General features: G+C 32.7%; 1 protein-coding gene across 1 annotated transcript in view; it reads right to left on the bottom strand.

Annotated features, from left to right (window-relative positions):
- Cpr (Cytochrome P450 reductase) overlaps window positions 1-16831 on the bottom strand; it is a 35540-nt gene that overhangs the window by 11464 nt on the left and 7245 nt on the right. The window contains exons 2-4 of the mRNA XM_088275063.1: window positions 5768-5955; window positions 3044-3233; window positions 955-1104 (exon numbers count right to left, since the gene is read on the bottom strand). Of these exons, the coding sequence (XP_088131189.1) occupies window positions 955-1104; window positions 3044-3233; window positions 5768-5940 (513 nt within the window). The 5' untranslated portion in view covers window positions 5941-5955. The remainder of the gene's footprint in view (window positions 1-954; window positions 1105-3043; window positions 3234-5767; window positions 5956-16831) is intronic.

Below are 16831 nucleotides of genomic sequence, written 5' to 3'. Positions count from 1 at the left end.
TCATTATATCGTCACTGAAAGACAAATGGAATTTTATCTGATCCCTTTGTTTTCTGGAGATGGTATCACATCTTTTGCATATTGATAAGTTGTATGTTAAAAAAAATACGCGCCATTTTATTCAGGATGGGTCGGTAATATCACGTCTTATCGACTGTGTTTGGATATTATCACTCTTAACCTTTCCGAACCTCTAACTGTACGATATGAATCCAATTTAAATAGTCAAAAGCTACGGAAATAAAGGATTGAAACATTTGAAAAAAAAAATTATGATTAATTTATTGTATTTTCATTAATTGATAGTCACGTTTTGGTAATATCTATCCATTATTGATTTCAATTACACTTTGTAAATACCATTGTTTCTCTAAATCTACTGTGACATCGAAACACGCGTCAAAATAGATTTAAAGATATAATAGTATGTATTTACCGAGTGAAATTTAAATTTAAAAAAAAAAAGTTTTGTTCCTAAGTTCTGCCTGCTTGCTGAAGTTAAGTACTTATTTTATATTTGGTAGCAAACAAAATTTATCCAATTTGTGGTGTCTTCGTCTTCCCTGTATATCAAAACAAAGTTACGTATATATTATTTTTAAAAAAATAACAACAAAATGTGTATTGCTATACCAATCAGTAGAGCTATATTACCTGAAACGTGGGTAATTGAGTGTTTGTACCAAAGATTTTCAAGGCTAGATATTGCACATTTTATACTCTTGTCGCGTTGATAATTGGTACATCCCTATCACGCAAAGGAGTTCAATAAATTGCTATAATTTGCGATGACGTAGAGCTATATATAGCTTCCTGTTTCTTAACACGATTTCATTGGGAAACTAAACTGAAGGTCAAGTACGTAAATAGAAGAGGAACAACACGTGTAACTACATTCATAACAGATTAGGTGTTGTGTGTTTTCGGACGAATGATAATGAATTTGGGACTTACCGCGTAATTGAGTCCCGTGAGGTCATCATCTCCGTTCTTGATCCAGTCGTAAAACTCCATAGCATTATCAGTAGGGTCACCCTCACCATAAGTAGCCAAACAAAACACCGCCAAGGAGTTGGGGATCTCTTTCAACTTGGTCAGCTCTTCCTGCGAAAATAAAACTTAAAGTTGTTAGCAAATTTTATTTATTTGATTGAGTCAAAGAGTGGATTTAACCTCTGATCAAGACATGAGATATACAACGGGAATATGTAAATCAAGTCATTCACAAGGCTTACGACCCGGTATTGGCTGGTTTAAGCTTGAAGATTGGTAAAAATATATAATCACCCTTGCCTACTCCCGCAACTTTGTTAGAATATTGACAGTTCACTCCCACGTACATACATGACCGAACAAGTATTTCCTTATTTTCATTTGGAAAGAATTTTTTTATCTATATTAAAAATTATAAGTATTTGATTTGTGACGTTTTGTAATACTAAGATTAATATAATACTCTGTTTTGTAGTGTTTTTGGGCCACATTGTAAAGACAGAAATTTATTCAAGTCAGAAAAATATCTAGATAGTATGAAAACCAACGGCTAAATATTTTTTTATGTAACTTTTTCGTTATTCTTGAATTTGGTAAGAAGTAACGCATGGATATTGTACAAATTTGATTTCATAAAAAAACGTTTTATATGAGTTAGTCATTCAGTCATTATCATGTTACGGAACTCGATACTTTTGAATAAGAAAAAAAGCTTTTTAAATATTAATCGGCAAAATCGAAATCAATTCTCATTTTGCATTCACTTGTATTCATGAAAGTAATTGTACTCGTACCTCACCGGAAAATAAAATATGATATACATATGTAGGTACTTAAGTAAGTAGACGTCATAACTTCATTTTCAGATAGTAAAATTGTTAAGTTTTATTTATGAGTACCTACCTGCGATAGAACCTTGGTTAGAAAATATGTACTTATTTATTATGAACAGTACCTATTACATGTCACATGTGAGAATGATTTTTATCTATCTACATTAGTATTATATACACAAAACAAATGGAACGTCACCATGAATTGGAGATAAAATAAATAAAAATTAAAACGCGCTGCCAGCAGTTGTTGCTTGTAAAAATTTAACAATACTTAGCGCTTGTCGCTATGCCATTATTAATTGCTAGACGACGATATCTAATAAATAAAAAGTAAACATTCAGTATTCTGATTACTTCATATAACAAAACATATGGCAAGAAGAATATTAACTAAAAAAAAAACAAATATTAATTTATTTGCAGTAGCAAAAACAAACAAAATATGGAAGCTTCAACAAATAATTAAAATAACGTCACGACACGCATCATAAGATGTGAGACGTGACGTATTTTGATTACAAGATAATACAGCCCGATTCTCAAAACAGGCTTAACGAGTAATTTTTGGCGTAACGAAATTTTTCACCACGTCATGTCATTGTAATGTCAACTGAAATCTATCACAGTTTCGATGAAACGAGAAAATAAAATTGTATTTTTTATCGAATATTGCTCAGGTATCAAAAAAGGGGTAAATAAATGGAATTAAGTATATAATATCACTATTAGAAAACAAGAATTAACGTCGTAACACTATATTTTGACAGTTAACGTGAACTCTAATTCTAGTACATGATTTTGATATGCAGTTTTTGTTACACTTCAAAGTTTTAATACTGGAAATTATATAAGAGTGGTGCAGTACATTAAAATAGCTGAAAAAATTACTAAAGGGCTTTCACGAACGACAAATAATATCGTGCAACATAAAACAGTACCTATTACATGGTACATGACCGTCACGCCGTGGTGGGGCCTATACGGAATACACCCTAAAATTATTTTTTGACTGGTTCTGTTACAACTAGATAGCCCTCACTCTGCGTCGTTATTATAATGCAATAGCTGCCAAGTAAGATTTCCACTTTCTTTCGATTGCAACACAAGAAATTTCAGCACAGTTGTACGACAGTCGTACGCATCGTAAAATAGTACGTAGGTTCTCGATCAACTTTGCCGCATATAATCTACGTAAGTCATACGTCCTTGTTTACCATGTCACACTCTTCAGGATCTGCCACCATGCCCTTCAATTTGTAGCGAATTCCTTCTTTGGCCAACCTTCCCGCGAACTCCTCTCCTGTGCCCGTCTGGGAGCCGTAGAATACGACCAGACTCCTGCCCGAAGATTTGAGTTTCTTGATGAACGACGTATCTGAGGTGGTTGCTGTTAGACTTGCCGGTCTGGTGAAAAAGAAAATGAACAAATATGAATTTCGATAAATAAATCGAAAAGAAAATGAATAACAATAAATATTGATTTTAAATTTAAGTTTTACTTGTTAAATTCCACTATTTCTTAAAATTGTGACACGTGTTTCGATGCATTTCGCATCATCGTGATTATCATTCCGCATCAATGTGATGCGGAATGCATCTAAACACGTGTCACAATACATTTTAATAAATAGTTGTATGTATATTTACCAATCAAAACTAAAATTAAAAATGGATAGATTTCCACAAAGTGACGAATCAACTAATGAAAATAAATGTTTAACCTGTGCAGATCCAGTAACACTACCCATGGATTCCAAATTTACCAAAATTATTTATTTTTATGTCAAAGCCAAAATAAAGTATTTTTCAATTTGCTGTGTTGTATAATTGAATCCAAATGTATGGTTGAAATTAGGTGAAAAGGATTTTTCAGGTACTTTCGGATAAATTTGATTCAAAACAAAACTCTCGATATATTGTATAATAATATATGGCAATGATAAAGTTTTGTATTAAGATTACAAAGCTAAGAAAAAGTTATTAAAAAATATTATTTCTTAGACCCTATCCGCACCAAAATGGTGCATAGGGCATCGTTTCGATGCTGTAAAGGAAGGGTGATCCTGCACTCCATATTTTTGATGAAGGAATGAAATATATTTGATAAAATATAGATAAAGTAAGTCGAAGTACAAAGTTACTTTAAAAAGTTAAATAGAGTTAATACTTCACAAAAGTCTCAACAGATGGCAGTTTCATCTGTCAATTCCAAATGAGAATGAATGCAATTGCTTCAATATTGCATATATACAACTTTTTAGAATCGAGGCAATATAGATGTTCAATAATGGGCAAAGTGATGAGCTAAAGCTCACTGTAAACACAGTGTACCTATAATGTGACGATTCAGCGAGCCAATGGTCAGACTTTCATATTTCCTTCGTATAAAAAAGATTATTCATATGAATTCAAATAATAATAAGATGTATCAAGGGAGATCCGTTGATACATATTATTATTATATAAAATACTTTATATTATTTACAAATGCACGACTGCATGCATAGTACAAAATCATCTTTTAGTTCGTAAATCATCCTTTTTTCGGAAATCATACAGACAATTAACGTTATAGTACATATTCGCATAAGATTGTGTGGTTTTCTATCTACATAGCAATAAAATCTTCACTGTAAGAAATAAAGATTTGCTATTTATGATTTATCATATTTGAACGGTAAAAATTAATTCTTTTCAAGAAAATATAATAAAAAACCAGAAGAAAAAATCCGTTATCTGATTTGCTTCATTGTTGTTGAATTAAAATTAACATGTCAAACGACGAACATAATAAATGCACATATATAACAATCGATTACAAAAGCTGATTGAAATAGGTATCAATCCGGATACGCTCTGGCCTCTTGTCACACAACAGTGTTTTGTCATGTAAAATAAGATGAGAACGAGATTCTAAAAAATACTCGAGTATGTTACACTTCTACAATGGCTGCCCTTTAGAAGCAAAATACATCACAGCCATTATTTCGAGACCCTTGCACTCGACGGTATTGTAATTCCAACAAAAGGATATTATGTGTCGTATTCTCAAAACGTTGGGTTGTTTACATTGACCCCACGATTTACAGGGTAAAATAACATATTTTCACGCAACTGATTTTAAGCTTAGATAAATGAATAACTTATCTTAAACTATGTAAATACATTTTTCTTAATTCAAGCTGTGACTTCAACTTTCAGTAAATTCGAGTTTATTGTAATTTTGATTCGATTTTTCCTTATTTCATGATAAAATCATCAAGATATGATAAATTTTATACGAATATTGTCCCCATCCGTAGTATAGTGGTTAACGAGTTTGGCTACTGTGCTGAAGGTTCCGAGTTCCGAGATGAATCTCTAGCATGGTCAAAATGTTAATTGTTTATTTATTTATCACCCTGGAGCTATACCCGAAGCATGACTGATCACCTTCATTCTGTGTTCAATGCACCATTAGGAACGAATAAGGGTAAGAAGAAGAAAAAGAACATGATTTAGAAAGAAAAGCGTGAGATATGAAAGGAGTTTCTGCAAACTGGAAAAAAGACCGAGAATCTGCCGTGAGGCCGGAGACGTTCGTCTCGAAAACTACTAGTATAGTCTACGCCTGCAACACGCTTACTTCCTAACATGGTCTTTTAAAAAATGGGGAATAACCTTTTAGATATGTTTAATATATGTTACTAATTAATGTAACTTTAAGCGAATGAATATTATGTTTCCATTTATAATTATCTGATTAAAAAAGATAACATTTTACATGTCTAGCCATTGGATTATCGTCATACGACGTCACGAGCGTTGGCGGCTACCCCCTGCGCGCCCCCGCGCCTACCCGACGGTCGTGATTGTGACGATCCCGACAAAAAAGGAAACGTAGTCACTTTACCCAACAGTACAGAATAAACCGACAAATGTCATTTAAAAGTACTCACTGTATGGAATATTTAGTGCCCAGGACTTCTTCCTTCTTCTCTGGCTTCCTCATGAAGAAGTACCACCAGGCTCCAGCCATCAGCGCTGCTATGAGAACCCAATCCAGCAAGGACGGACTCAAGAGAAACCCTTCTTCTTCTACAGGAGGCAATTCCTGATCTGTTGACTCCATTTTTGTGATTAATTTCTGGAAAAAAAGTTCAAAGATGATTTCCGACTAATGCAAAATTCTAAAATTATATTTTAAATTTATGCAAGTTTGAGTTATTATTTAAAATAAACTATTTTTTTTAAATAATAACTCAAACATGTATCATAAAGATGAAAAGGTTTCAAAGCAACCAGCTACTTGTATAAAGAGAATTTATTTACATAAAAAAATTACATGAAATACTTTGGTAACTGCGAGTAACTAAGAGTAGTAATTTATATTACACATATTATGTAGAAATTCTTGCAAAATGGCTTTTATTTTATATACTTAATCATAAAATCCAAACGTAAACATATATTGTAGTATGCATTTAAACGCATCAGCAAATAACATCAGTAACTTTCGACTAGTGTGACAAGTGCCTGCTCACTGAAAATTGAAGATTTAGGAGATATTTCCACTAGTATTACAACCACTTTTATTAAACTTTTTCGCTTTTGAGTTGGATGTTGTACGATCATATTGTTTTTTTTTAATGAATATACATATCGCTCACTCCTTTCAACAACGTCATATATAAAAAAAAAACTTAATTTTTCAGGAGATTGTTTTTAAAGTTAAAAAATATAATTAAATGTATTAAAAATAAATATCAAGCCACTTATTAAACTTTTTACTGTGCATCAGATTTTTTTAGGTAAAACCTGAATGTTTTATTTATTTATTTGAAAAAATAGTTTATTTGAAAAAATAATTAAACAATACCTTTTCTTTAAAATGCAAAAACAAAACTTTCTGCCCTGTAGCGGGTAAATATTATGTTAAAAATATGCCGCTTTTGCTGGGAAATAGTACATTTTCTGGGCATTCCGAAAACATGCACAACTGAAAATTGATGGTTTTTGACAAGGGCGACTAGAGGCTCTAGTAGGCCTTGGTTTTTGATATATGACGTTGATGAAAGGAGTGAGGGATATGTTTGTTATGTTATATGGTTTCTTTCTGGATATTTTACGTACTTAATTATTTTCTCTGTTGTTGTTTGTATATTCTGTATATATAATATAACATTTGTAAATGATTTAAATGTTCTTCTTCATATGTCCTGTCAGGTCCTCCTGACTATGACCCGAGAGTATGTGTCCCTGTCTTGGGCAGCTCTAAACAGCGCCTCAACTATACTGACCAACAAAGATTTTAACCAACATATTTTGACGTCTCAACATTGATGAAGAACTTTGGAAGTCTGGGTATTTACAGGACTTATGGTCTCTCGTAGGCTGGCATTTTTATTGTACTAAGGTCAGAATATTAAGCTATTATTTTGGCTCAACGCGGACCATGCCTAAACATATTATAACCAAAATATACATATGAATTATGAAAATCATAGGATCATAAAAAAAAAAAAACACAAAATATCTGTCAACAAATTATTCAAAAGTCAATTATAACATTTTTTGATGTGTAGTTGAACTCTAGAAAACTTAATATGATATAATAATTAATAAAAAACATTATTAAATGAAACTTTTTTCCGCAAGTGAAAAAAAAACGAATCGTTACGAACCAATCAATCGGTCATCAATACTCCGCCATTCAACCGGAATCGCGTTCGTATTGCACCGTATGAGGAAAAAATACAATCTTTTTTCATTTTAAGAATACGAAAAGTCAATATTAAGTTATTCTCAGAATGCTGAATAATAACAATTTACGAAACTGTGACTATTTTATGTGCAATTTTTTCGCCACATTTACGCGTGTTTCATAATCGGCTTTAAAACTCGATCTTGCAAAATAAATTACAAACTAAAAAAACAGACTGAACTTGTCCTCACCCCCCGCTTCCTACCCTCATCCAGTTAAAATGAATAATTACCTATGGTGTATTTGTTTTTCTATTGGTTGATTTAAGATTTAAGATCACGCATGACAAATCTTTATTTTATTAGAGTTTATGTTAACTTTCAAAATGGAAGGACGAATATTCGATAAAAATATATAATGGTATTTCTTGATACATTCAACATTTATAGGCACCACACATCACATTATTCTACAGCAGAGGTTCCCAACCCCGTGTCCGCGGGCACCATGGCGCCCGCGGAACGATTCGTATGCGCCTGCCACTATTCGATAGAATTTTTTACATTAATTAAACATGTGAATTATTTTGATTTATTTGTTAGAATAATATTTTTTTCCCTAGGTTTATTAAAAGCGCTCGTATGTAGACCGAGAAAAACATGGCACGATCGGGTATGCCAAATACTTGCAAGTGGTCAGGTTAGGAGTCGTAACAATCGGCGGGTATGTATGAGGAGATGCATGAACGTGGAAGAGGCGAAGAATGTTTGCAAAGACAGAGTGGTGTGGCGTTCTATTATCTCTGCCTACCCCTGCGGGGAACCGGCCTGATGGTTAGTTAGTTGGTTAGTTTTTTTATGTATGAGTGGTTCCTTTGTTGACAGTACTTGTCGCAACCTGTCTAGCGGCAATTAAAAATACATAGGTGGTACTCGCCACCCTACCGATATTTTAGTACTCTAGAGTACAAAAAGGTTGGGAGCCCCTGCTCTACAGCATTTATCATTAGGCTCGAGTACAGAGTTGGAAATATTATTGTATTAAAATAATGATCAAAGATCAAAAGAAAAAATATTTACGTAATCAAGTTTACAATATCATATTGGATAATTGATTCTTTTGAACATTGTTCTGCGAGGAAGAATGTATTTTGTGATTAATGTTTATTTACCATTATTATTTATTATTATTTGCGTATTTAAACAAAGCTACTAAATACAATGATAAATTTAAGCCCGTATTTTTATACAGCATTTAAAAAAAAACATTGTATAACATTGGACTTTCAAAAGTAATCAATTATATTTTCTTATTTTAAATTACAAAAAAATAAAACAAGTTACATATATATCTGTATAAGTATTTGGAGTAATAAGAATATTTTGGAATAATTGTTTATTTATTATCATTATTATTGTAATACATATTAAATATTGTGGAGAGAAATATTTTTTTATGGGATACAGTATTATTTTATAGAATAAGAAACCTTAGGATTAGGGTAATATGCGAGATCGAAGATGTCGTTAGGGGGGAAGGCAACGAAGCAGACAATGGTATGCGCATGTGAGGAGAATGGAACCATCCAGACTCCCTCACATCGGCCAACCCCATTGTAGACGACTCCCAGGCAGACCACCAAAGAGATGGATCGATACCTGGGGATCGACATCGCAAGAGGCTTATCCCTCTTAAAAACAGGCCACATGGACTACACCAAGAAGAAGAAGAAGGGATATAGTATCGCAAGTAAAATAACTAAGAATATTGCTGCGAAATGAGAAAGGAAATAAATGTGAAAAATGTGGAGGGAAAAATATCGTTTTACACTCTGAACATGTCAAAGAAGTGCGAGACCTGACCAGAAATTGCGAAAATAAATTGTTAGAAAATGAATATATGTTTTTTTTTATATCAAAAAGGATAAAATTATACATATTTTGTCAAAATTGTCAACAACAAAAAAAAACGATGACGTACGTTTTCAACAGTTTATTCCGTTATTAAAAAAATAGTATTGAAAAAGGTGTCAGATATCAATGGCGCAATGACAATGTATATTAAACAAACAAACAAAAAACAGACGTTTCTTCAATGAATGTAAATATAGAGGAAGTGCATGAAATATAGTTTTAACGCAAATTTCTACTTATGGTTGGAAATTTTGCTAAACATAACGAATTGGACTGCGTTTATATTGCTTTTAAAGCACATGAAGTATAGAGCGACAGTTGAAAAACTCGGAAGTTGGAAAAAAAACCAAATAAATAAAAACAAAAAAAAACTTAAATTTTAGACTCGGATTTGAACAAAAAATGGAGTTGTCTCACTTCGTTTAACTGGCGTTTTAATTTCCTTCCACGGTTTGATGATAGGAGACAAGAGTAACAGAAGATGAGCGGAGACTAACAATTTTGATTCAATGTTGAGGTAGGTCTGCCAGTAATCGTTTGTGATAATTCTAATCAAGTTTCTTGAAGAATAACTGTACTGTTGCTGATGTACTGTTTCTAATGAAGGATAAGATACAGGGGGTGGGGTTCTTTTTTATGTACTCTTTGTTATAAGGTCAAACTTTTTTCGGGAACACTGAATACTAAACACTGAAAAAACATAATTAGTCGAATGGTGAAGTAGCACAAGGCAAGGAAGAAATAGGGTAAATAGCAGAAGTCATCGGGCCATGGTGTGCATACATTAAGGAATGGCTGCCATCGTATCTTAACATAAGCGCCAGTTGGGTAAGTATCCTTCTATTTCATAATCATGGAAATAAATTTTAGTTTGATCATCTATATTTTATATTTCTTAATCTTCATTTCGTGACCGCCTCCGTAGTGAAATGGTCAGCACGATCGGCTGCCGTACTGGAAGTCCTGGGTTCGATTCCCAGGGGGGGGTCAAATAAACATAAGTGATTTTTCACTCTAATATTTATCCAATATTACCCTGGACCTAAGCCGGAAGGCTGATCACCTTTCATTAATGTGTTCACTTTTTTTTAGTTAATAACAGGCCTACCTACAAAAAATTTGAAATTGAAATATAAAGATGCACGAATATGGAAGAGGCGAAGAATGTTTGCAAAGACAGAGTGGTGTAGCGTTCTATTTTCTCTGCCTACCCCTGTGTAGAAGCCGCGTGATGGTTAGTTATTTAATTAGATCCAACAAACTGTTTAGCGAAGAGTAGTTTCCAATCATGATCGAAGAATAGTTGTAAGACCGTCCTAAAACAGCACAATATTATGCGAAGTACGAGTATTGTCCTTAAATTCTCTTAACATATACTCAAATATGATAACAAAAACCTGGAACTTATTTAGTTTATTTTAAGGTTGAATCTAGTGAGCTGACTGCAGAAACTAGGCAGAGATTGAAACACAAAGGACAAGATAAGATAGTGTCATTAATTTATGACGACTTTAGGAGCATCGCAGAATTGAAGTGTCAAACTATACAATACGAAAAATCAGTAGATAGCGAGGCTGAAAAGGACTGCACAATAGCTTTGAGCTGTAAACAAAACAAATGCGATCTCAAATATTGATTTAGAACTTCTAGCAGCACAGCAGCTGTGTTTAATATAGACGCCCTTGAACTGGAATGTAAATCATATTTACAATAAATTATGTGGTGATCTGCTGCCCTGGCCAGTAAGTGAGTAAGGAACGATGCTTCTCAAACCTCTCTCATTTTATACGGGACCATTATAAAATAAAAAAAGCCTAAATATAAATATTTTCATTTGATAATTTCGCCTATGAAAATACAGCGCTTCAGTAAGTCGGCAACATATTGCATCATTACGCATATGTAAAAACATTTTTCTAAGTTTGTAGAAATGCCATTAAAAACAGTTCTACTGCCATCGATTCCTCGGTTCCTAAGTCAACAGGGAGCATAAACTCTGTGGCAAGGGGCGAAAAACATTTAATGACGTCACACTGGACGACGGGAATAGTTTAATCCTTTAATCTTCTTTATTTCTTACAGAGTTCAATAAGGATGGTACCGATTGTTTTCAATTTTTTATATATATTAGTAATACAACAAAAATCACTGCTCTTTTGTGAGTGAGTGACCTACAACAATAAAATACGAATGTTCTCGAATTAAATCGAACCAGGAACGTAGAGCATAGGACTGATCACCCTCCCTTCATGCAAATAGCGATCAAGTTAAAAGCATGACGATTTGATGCGGTGCCCTATGCACCATCCAGTGTAGAAAAGGTTAAAATGTAATTAAAATTGTCATCACATTGAAGAGATATCAGGAAGCATTGAGTTCGCTTATTTACCTATATTATATAAACGGGCAATCACGTTTTGGATATTCTATTTTTTTCCGTAAACTTTTGGAATTTGGAGCAATCCGCCACGTGACGTAATAGTGACTACGTGTACGTGACTGAGTGTCGCGGTTAGGTATACGGTGTCATAGAGTTGACCTCAACCGTGGTTGACCTCGGTGTTGTCCATTGTTTTTTTAAATTGTCGACATCCAACACACGAGCCATTATATTTCAATCAATCTAGTAAAAAGAAATGGCGATTAGAATACGCATCCAGACAGGTAAAGCGTTCCTGTGATCAATATTATTCAATATCGATTCGTAGATTACCTGACATATAGGACTTTTCTATGAGAGTGATTAACGATTATTTTTGACAAAACGAAAAATAGTTTAAAAAACGCAACCTTGTTGTGTCAGATCTTCGATCTCTCATTGAGCTATCAATTTTCACAATTTTCAACAAACATACGAGTAAAGAAATATTGCGTGTGTTTGGGATTTACATTTTTAGAGTGAAAAACTTTATTTTTTCATCTAATATTTTCTAAAAATCGAACATTGTGTATAATTTGCGCTATTAAAATAGTGTTAAATTATTTGCGCTATTAACAAGAAGCAAATATCAAAGGACAAAATTCTTGAATCAAGAAATGTAAAGTGAAAGTACATAAATTAGGGACTGCAGTAAAACCTCGATATATCGGACTACTTGGAGGAGGGGGTGTCCGGTAAAGCCGAAAGTCCGTTGTATGAAAATAAATTTAAAATAAATAAAAATACTTATTTTTAAAATAGGAACACTTTTTGACACAAATAAAAAACAAAATCCTATTTATTATCTTCAGACACTCGCCGTGAAGTGAATTTACTGTTTGATATCGACGCACTTGCTTTCGGTAATTTTCTGCTTTGAAAAAGGAATCAAGTTTTGTTGGAACTTTTGAACATAAATTTTTTTTTTTTATTGTCAACTCTCTCTAATATTACTAAAATGCATACAATATTCATTGAGCGGATCTTTTGTCCTTTATATCTGAAGTTTGTTAAATAGAGGTCCGTTATATCGAGGTTTTACTGCATATCCAAATTTCCACTTATTGTCGTTGGAAATTTCATAACCGCTACGATATATTTCTAGCACACTTTTTATGCTTTCTTTCACTCAAAACACGTCACTTTGGCATATAGTTTTTGTTATTAGTGCAAACAATTGATATTTTTTCTTTCTTCGAGTCCTGACTAATGATAGATGAAGAAAAAAAAAACATTAAATATACCTAAACATAAATTGCGAAAATTGGCGGCACAATAATAGATTGAAGACGAGAAACATGACAGTGTTGCGTTTTTGACAGTTTTTCGTTTAGTTAAATTAATTGAAAATCCCTTTTATGTAATAGACCTTTTAGTGTTTTTGCGTCGCGACCATTTTAGATAAGGATCCGAAATGAACAGGTAACGAAATACCTTTCCGTAGAAGAAAATCTCCATTGTGTCACATAGAGCTGTTAGAAATAATACAGTTTGGTAACGACACCCATATATTTATCGTGACTTGATAAATAAGTAATATATTCGTCGGTGGCACAGATTGCGTATGACTAATTTAATGGCCAATATATGTAAAATACATTTTATTTCTCCCCACCGTTTTCTAGCTTCACGGCTAGTATAATTATTCATTAACGCTTAATTATAAATTGACATTAGACTGATTATGATAATTAAGATTTTCTGACCATCAAATATAACAAAACTCCAAACCCCAAACTCTAAGTTGCGATATCGCACCCATCAATTTGGTAGCCTGCCTAAAATAGGATTGCAAACGAAAAAAATATTAATTAAAATAATTTAAAAAAATATTTTTATTGATGTCAACATGGATGGAGAATTATATTAAAATGCGAATATGATAATGGAAGTCTGGGCATTCACTGGGCTTACGACCTGTCATTGGCTGGTTTAAATGCTCGCGCTATACAATGCGTTACGTTCAAATTTTACCCGTGATTTTTAGCACACAACAAATTCGTAATGCTGTATATATGCTTCAATTGAAAATATCAACTGCATTTTTCGAGTAAAATTTCTTACGGGTGAAATTCATAATTTAGCAGAAACCTTCATGAAATGAACCAAAGAACTATTTTACTCACTTTCTTCACAAATATCGGTGAAATTTTTATTATGAATAACATTTAAGTGAAGCAAATTCGTAAATAAAAATTTGGGCACAGAAAATATTCAAAATAATAAAAAAACTATAAGATAAATTTGATAAAAATGTAAACATAACTTTTCCATACGTGTAGGTATATACGAAATATACATTTTTTCAAAATAATGCTGGCAAAAACAATAAAATCACAGGTACAAAAAGACTGAAAAAGGAAATAAATCTTAAACAAAAATTATTTTAAATGTCTTACAGAGAACATTTTAAATAAATCGCTCACTCCTTTCAAGAACGTCATAAATCAAAAATCGTCAATTTTTAGTTGTGCATGTTTTCGGAATGCCCAGAAAATGTACTATATCCCAGCAAAAGAGGCATATTTTTAACTTTATATTTATCCGCTACAGGGCAGAAAGTGTTGTTTTTGCATTTTGAAGAAAAGGTATTATTAAATAATTTTTTAAAATATACTAAATATTTTTTGAATGTACAAAAAACCTTCAGGTTTTACCTAAAAAGATCTGTTGCATATGAAAAAGTTAAATAAGTGTCTTGATATTTATTTTTAACACATTGTATTATATTTTTAAACTTTAAAAACGTTCTCCTGAAAAATTAAGTTTTTTGATTTATGACGTTCTTGAAAGGAGTGGGCGAAATGTAATCTAAATAAGTCAAATGATACATGGAAGAGAATTGGCATCCATGCTTCCAGTAAAAAAATGAATGTGTCATAATTGTAACGTTTATTGATGTACACAGTAGCACAATTATCAATTGTATAATATTTCCTTTACGGCTTATTAAAAATTAGTTGTTTTAAAAACGGAATAAGCAAACATATAAAATCGGAAAAAAAGGAAGGAAAAAAAGAAAAGAAAGGTGTGTTGAGATGGTTTGGACATGTGGAACGTATGAGTGAGGAAAGAACGGTTAAACAAATTTATGAGGCGAATGTAGTTGGAAAAAGGAGCAGAGAAAGACCGAGGAAAACTTGGCACAATCAAGTATATCGAATACTTGAAAGCGGCCGGGTCAGGAGTCGTAATAATCGTCGGGTATGTATGAGTATGATGGATGATTGTGGAAGAGGCGAAGAATGTTTGTAAAGACAGAGTGGTGTGGCGTTCGATTCTCTCTGCCTACCCCTGCGGAAAGCGGGAAGCAGGGTGATGGTTAGTTAGTTATAAAATCGGTATTTATTAATTTATTTATAAGTCACGTAATATGTGCATGCAGGTTAATAGAAATGACTTTTTTATCGTAAAATATAAATATTTGACCTTTACAAATAATATAAAAAGTTCGCGATGACCTACATGAATGATTTTTTTAAAGTAGTATTAATCACCTATTTTTTTAAGTATAATAAATATTTTAATGGCTCGCGTAATGCTGCATTTTTTAATTAAAGCTTATCAAGTACTTATCTACATTCTAAGAAAACATATTTTTAAATTCGATTAAAAGGTAGGTAGTTCTGTATAATCATAGAAAATTGTGTTTAAAAAAATCTAAATCACTACTACTGTAGTGATTTAGACTACCCCCCTACAACGTTGACATAGCTTTTTCTTAGGGAATTTTAAAAGGAGTCAATGTTTTAAATTTTATTTTTACATTTTAACTAGTTGAATAACTGAAAAGAGTCATTTAAAATTGAAATACAATTTTGAAACATTAACTTCCCTATCTAAAATCTCGTGGTGTTAAAAGTCTGCGTAATCGGAGGGCATGTATGACTAGATGTATGGATGTGAAGGAGGCGAGGAGTGTATGTCAGGACAGAAGAGTGTGGCGTTCCATCCTTTCTGCCTAACCCTGCGGCAAAACGGCGTGCTGGTATTAGTAGTAGTAGTAGTAGTAGTAACTTCCCTATAACGACCCCTCCGATAGTGCGGTACCTATCTCAGCGTTATAAAGCGGGTTTACTGTATTTTGTCCATAAAAGTTATAAATATTCACAAAATGCGGTATTCCATATTTCCGAGTATCTACCTATTTAGTGGGGACAGATGACACTTGAGCCCGACAAAATATCTGGTTTCGGAAGACAAATCAGATTTTATTTTATTAAAAATTACATTGGGTAGGTAAGTAGGTACTTAAAGTGATAAAATACTAAAATTATGAGATGACATAACAAACTCTTATTCAGAGTAGTAACATTATACAATACGTCGTAAGTTTTAAATTCCGTGTTCAAACATATTTGCGAACACAGAATTCATTCCATCGGAGACCACCGGAAAGGTCGCATTCACCGGAAAGTTCACGTCCCATTTTTTTAAAGAATGTATATTGGATTTATTTTTTATTTTTTAGAAAATATATGGAATAATATTTATTTAACTTCTTACCTTTCAATAACTCTCTACTTTGAAAAACCATATAACTTTTTCGAAGACAAACTTATTTTTTCAATGTAAAAACGGTATTTTAAGAAAAAAAAATAAATTACGTGAAATGTTACCTGTATGTGTATATATAGAAAATTAAGTTGCGACTCAACGAATACTGGGCTTTAACGACGCACTTAGGTTTGCTTTGGGTTTTCTACACACTGATACTAAGCGTCAGTTACTACAGAATATGATTTTAACTGGATGATTTTTTGTTAAAAGGTCAAATTTTAAAGGCAATTGTGAATACGGGCAATGTACTTTGTAATGTGAAGGTGATCGCTATGTATGTCATTACCAGCAGGGTCATATTGCAATGCACTTCCCTCAGTACTGACGTACTTCTGACCCTTCTGTGCTAAAATTGTCAAGAGATCAGTTCCCGATTAGGTAAAGGAAATAATCAATCTACTACCGGGGTAAACTACCTTAACGTTCA

The sequence above is a fragment of the Brachycentrus maculatus genome, unplaced genomic scaffold (genome assembly GCF_059751285.1).
Source record: "Brachycentrus maculatus isolate JH-2025_06_01 unplaced genomic scaffold, ASM5975128v1 h1tg000778l, whole genome shotgun sequence".
Lineage (NCBI taxonomy): Eukaryota > Metazoa > Arthropoda > Insecta > Trichoptera > Brachycentridae > Brachycentrus > Brachycentrus maculatus.
The sequence above is the reverse complement of the archived record's forward strand: the minus strand, read 5'-3'. Positions and strand labels throughout refer to the sequence as shown.